Source organism: Ostrinia furnacalis, unplaced genomic scaffold (assembly GCF_004193835.3).
Source record: "Ostrinia furnacalis isolate ACB-3 unplaced genomic scaffold, ASM419383v2 OfSCF0379, whole genome shotgun sequence".
In the NCBI taxonomy this organism is placed as follows: domain Eukaryota; kingdom Metazoa; phylum Arthropoda; class Insecta; order Lepidoptera; family Crambidae; genus Ostrinia; species Ostrinia furnacalis.
This window is the reverse complement of record NW_021130618.1, coordinates 1,753-7,217: the sequence shown is the minus strand read 5'-3', so window position 1 is coordinate 7,217 and position 5,465 is coordinate 1,753. Positions and strand designations below refer to the sequence as shown.

At 32.9% G+C, this 5,465-nt stretch overlaps 1 protein-coding gene across 1 annotated transcript; it reads left to right on the top strand.

Moving 5' to 3' along the window:
• The first annotated feature begins 114 nt into the window (after positions 1–114).
• LOC114361950 (uncharacterized) lies at positions 115–4,384 on the top strand. Its single transcript, XM_028317183.1, has 5 exons — positions 115–133; positions 902–1,049; positions 2,326–2,482; positions 2,616–2,934; positions 4,232–4,384. The coding sequence occupies exons 1-5, from the start codon at positions 115–117 to the stop codon at positions 4,309–4,311; spliced, it is 723 nt and encodes a 240-aa protein (XP_028172984.1). The 3' UTR covers positions 4,312–4,384.
• Positions 4,385–5,465: the final 1,081 nt, after the last annotated feature.

Genomic DNA, 5,465 nt, shown 5'->3' with positions numbered 1-5,465 from the left:
CGGCTTATGTGTCAACTCGCCAATCTAAAAACTCGTCCATTGGCGAGTTTACCACTTATAATTTCTTTGATGGTTAACTCGCCATAAGTTTTAGTTATTTTTGGCGAGATAACCATGCCCGAAATTGACAATGGTAATTTCGACTAACAAAGGATAGCATATTGGGCCCAGGGAACACAAACACAAAAAACGTAACTAGGTATATTAAAGTAACCCTAGTTCAAAGGTAACTTAATGTTTTTTAATACAATGTCTATGATCATCTTAAACAAAAAACGGAAGATTAATGTCAATATTTTAGTTGAAATGATAAAATTCTATTTTGGTAAAATCGTGGTGCCATCTAGTAGCAGTACACGGAGATATCTGTTTTAACTATAATTAAAAAACTATTTTGCCTTTGAGGGTAATTGGAAATATTTTATTAAAATTCCATTGCATTTATTTCATTCTTAAAGATGCTATTAGCAGTCACAATATTTGGTTTATAAAAGATTCAAGTTTGTTTATATTAAGTAGGTACTAATCGTAATTAATATTATTCATTATACATTTCCGTGATCTGACTGAAATACTACTGATTTGGTTTTGGTGGCACACTTTCTAGGTAAGAATACTCAAAGTTTTTATCTTACTTTCTTGGTTCCTTACCTAAAAATTGCAATGAAAACTCGTAGGTATCATGATTAATTTGATGTATTGTTTTCCCTAGTAATGAGGTAACTCAACTAAAAAGCGCGATAAAATTAAATATAATATGTACGAGTACAACTTACCTATGGATCATAAAACGGTACATTTATGTATGGAACTATTTTAGATTAGGTATACTAGTTGTTTTTTTTTTTCAATACAGTTTTTTGAAATTTTTAGTAAACTTTTCTCTTTTATATCGTTTTAGCCATGAGTTCGGAACCCTCAACTAGCAGGGGTCATAAGTTAAATATAATTCCTTCGCAAAGAGGAGGACGGATACTTTTGTGCAATGGCTACAAATATAATAGACATACAACCTGGCGTTGTGCGTCGAGAAAATGTTGCTCTGCAAAGTTAGTAGCGAATGATAATTCTATTATAATAAAAGAAGAGTTACATACTTGTAACCCTGATAAGTCCAATAATATAGTACAAGAGAAACTGAATGTTTGCTTAGAGAGAGCACGTAATGAAATTACACCAATGCCAACAATACAGTGTGTCCGGGCATGTAGTGATCAAACTTTAAAGGCGTAATCTACGGACAATTTTATCGATGAAAATACTTCAAATTTGGGGCCTGACCCATTTCTCGAAAAATTACATCGATTTAAGTTTTTGATTTTTAGTTTACACCTCTTCTTTAAAAAACAAGTGAAAGCGTGGGTAGCTTAACATTAATAGGCAAGTATTTTATATCATGCGATAGCTAATAACATTATCTATTAGTAGAAGAAGAAAACAGACACAAGTTTCATACATTTTATGGGAGTAAGAATGAATTTAATTAGAAAAATACATTACTTTTTTCACTTCTTTTTCAGTTATTTTCCAACACAAGAAAAACCAGGTCGTTAAGGTATGTTTTATTTGCATTGTATTATTAGTATTTGAGCTCTTCTACAAAACGAATGTAAATTTATTAGTCTACGTCTATTAGTTTCGACGTAATTGTTGAACAAAGATACCCCTTCCCAGCGGTTTCCATAGCGCACGCGACATGCGAAAATGTACTGCTTGAAAGAATCACACAACCTATTCCGATTACTATGGAAACCGCTGGGAAGGGATATCTTTGTTCAACAATTACGTCGAAACTAATAGACGTGGACTAATAAATTTACATTCGTTTTGTAGAATAGCTGAAATACTAATAATACAATGCAAATAAAACATACCTTAACGACCTGTTTTTTCTTGTGTTGGAAAATAACTGAAAAAGAAGTGAAAAAAGTAATGTATTTTTCTAATTAAATTCATTCTTACTCCCATAAAATGTATGAAACTTGTGTCTGTTTTCTTCTTCTACTAATAGATAATGTTATTGGCTATCGCATGATATAAAATATTTGCCTATTAAAGTTAAGATACCCACGCTTTCACTTGTTTTTTAAAGAAGAGGTGTAAACTAAAAATCAAAAACTTAAATCGATGTAATTTTTCGAGAAATGGGTCAGGCGCCAAATTTGAAGTATTTTCATCGATAAAATTGTCCATAGATTACGCCCTTAAAGTTTGATCACTACATGCCCGGACACACTGTATATTCCGATGTAATTGAAGAAATGAAATGTGCTGATCACGAATCATTAAAGAAAATGCCAGATTTTAATAATATAAAAAAACTCTTTATAAACATCGGAATAAATCACTGGAAACAAAAAAAATACGTTTTTTTCAATTAAAAGACGTGTGTATTCCCGGAAAATTCAAGGACTTGTTATTTGCTGACTATTACGAAAAAAGTACTAGAATACTAGTGTTTTGTAGCAAAGAAGGCAGAGAGGTATTGCGGCATGCTAAAGAAATATATTGCGATGGAACGTTTAAGTGCGCTGTTCCTCCTTTTAATCAAATTTACACAATACACGTAGACTTGGGAAGTACTAATGATAATGATATGAATATCATACCTACAGTTTATGCTCTCCTACCAGATAAAAAACAAAGTACCTACCTACGAAACATTATTTAGACTTTGTAAAAGTCAAGTACCGGAACTTGAACCTGAAAAAGTTACAACTGACTTTGAAATCAGTGCAATGAATGCAGTGAAGAATGTATTTCCAAATGCAAAATCTCAAGGGTGCCTGTTTCATTTTAAACAAGCTGTTTTGAGAAATGCAAAAAAAAATGACATCAATAAATCAAAATTGTGGAAGTGTCATGTCCGACAATGCATGGCGCTTTCTTATTTACCCACCCAATTTGTAGCAGATGGCTGGCTATACATTCTCGGTGAAATGGTTAGTAAAAACACAAAAGTCTTAAATTTCAATAATTATTTTGAAAACACTTGGCTGAGCTCTAAATCTTCCCTGTCTGATAAATGGTGTTTTTACGATGCCAAGTACAAAACAAATAACGTCACAGAATCATGGAATTCGAGATTGAATAAAAAAATTAAAGCAAAGCCAAATATCGCAGTGTTTATGAATGCACTACAAAAAGACACCAACTATTATTTCACCATTTGGAAAAAAAATAGTTATATCACAAAAAGGAGTGAAGAAGCCAAATTAAGACAGATAAAGATTGAAAAAATTATACGCGAATTGGCCGACCAAGAAAGTTCACTGGGGCATTGCATTGAGAAGCTAGCACAAATTTAAAATCTGCAATATGTGAATTAAAAAGGTTAAATTGTAGATTTTCACTTTTTCATGGCAATATTTTTGGTGCTTTTTTCATTATTGACTTTATTTAAGTTTTTTTTATATACAGTGTGAGTCACGTTAAAGTGTACATATGAAAATAGATGAAACTAGACCTATTTTTATCGACAAAAAAGAGGTCAAAAAATTTTTGAGATTTTTTTTTAATTTTTTATAGAATTTTTTTTCTTCCAATTACTTATTGTAAAGAAAACGTAATAACTTTTAAACTAAGCGGTATATCCTGATAAAATAAAAACAGTAATTATGCTAAATAACAGGCGATACTAAAAAAATACATAAAATACACAAAAAAGGTCAGCAAATTACAAATAATAATAATAATAATAATAATAATAATAATAATAATAATAATAATANATAATAATAATAATAATAATAATAATAATAATAATTATTATTATTATTTTGCGCTTAAAACGGCCTCTACGTGTTGGATCTGTATCCCCACGCAAGCCTTATAAAGGACCGGGCCACTTTTGACCCGTGAGCTCCAAAGCGTACAAATATAATAATAATAATCGTTTATTTCTCACCATAACCGTATACAAACAAGGTTCATTACAAAAAATAATTATGCTAGTATACAGTAAAATATTGGCTATGGTGGGCTGACACCTGAACTAGGTAATGACACCTGTATCTCAAGTAGTCAGCCCTCCACCTCATAAAAGTTACTGATTTACATTTATTATGTGGGTACGTACACTAAACTAAACTATTTCGGAAGTAGTCCTCAGTGCAGCGCTGTGCGTAATGCAGAGATAATGCGTAGTGTATTAGTGTGAGTATCGTGCGCGGGTGATTGTGCGAAGGAGACGGTAGGTGTCCAGTGATGCGCTCGTTACTACGGGTGCGAGAAAATCAGCACGATATTTTTAGTGACGTGCGTGTGAGCATGATTGTGAGCGCGCGACATGTGGTATGGGATATGGCCTAAGCGACAGCGATTTTTACCCGACTACGGCAAAACAAAAGAAGGGTTATGATTTTGACATGCTATGTATGTATGTATGCATGTATGCATATATTCATGTATGCATGTGTGCATGTATGTATGTATGTATGTATGTATGTTCATCTGTTCCCTCGTAACTTCTAAACTACTTATCAGAATTCGACAAATGACATATCATTAGAAGCGTCTTAATTGTCCGCTGGTTATAGGCTATAATGGGGTTTCACAAAATTTAATGTGGCGCCCTCTAGCGGACAAAGCATACAGAGTAAAAAAAAAAAATAATAATAATAATAAAGTTATTAGATTTTATTTCGTTGTATATTGTAGATTGAGAAAAAAAAATAATGGGTAGCTACCTAAGTTTTTTATTTTTTTTATTTCAATTTTTCTCTTCATTCCCTTATCCTTAAAAGGTTTTCGGTGCTATTATAGTTAAGACATTTTAGTTTATTTGAGATTATAGTTTTTAGTGATCTTCTATTTTTGGTGTAGATAGACTCGTATTTATTAAACAAGTTATAAAGATAAGGTCCCCTGTAGTTTAGTTGCTTTTGCGCAAAACTAGTAGCTGAATTGGGGGTGGGGATTTTAACACGGCGTTTATCTGGGGGTACTTTGGCTGGGTTAACAAGTTTATGTTGTCTCAAGATTGTGTTATATACATATAGTTGTCGTACCGTCAGTAACTCAGTCTCTTGGTATAGTAGCTCTGTAGGAAATCTGCGTTTTTTGCATAGCATTACCTTGAGAATAGCTCGTTGTGCTCTTTCTACCTCTAACAGATGAGATGTAGCAGCTCCGCCCCATACCGGAATGCAGTAGCTGAGTATACTTTGACAGAGAGCAAAATATACTTTTCGGATCAAGTCCCTGTCAGCTGCCTCGCGAAGATTCCGAAAAACTGGAAGGAGTTTTCGTACCCTTTTACTGAGGGACACAATATATGGGTGCCAAGATAAATGTTGGTCTATGATGATACCGAGGTATTTGTGGGTGTTAGTTTGTTCCAGAGAGTCGCAGCTACAGTTATTGTCATTAAAGCACAGTTGTTCGTGGGCCTTTATTTTGTATTGCGCGGGTGGATTAGATTTGTGGCTGATACTAAAGCAGATGTATTTTGTTTTTGCTATATT

Coding starts and splice junctions, on each gene's coding strand:
- LOC114361950 (XM_028317183.1), top strand. Junction 2,483..2,615: donor GTAGCAAAGAAGGCAGAGAG/GTATTGCGGCAT, acceptor TCATACCTACAG/TTTATGCTCTCCTACCAGAT. Junction 2,935..4,231: donor TGGCTGGCTATACATTCTCG/GTGAAATGGTTA, acceptor TACGGGTGCGAG/AAAATCAGCACGATATTTTT.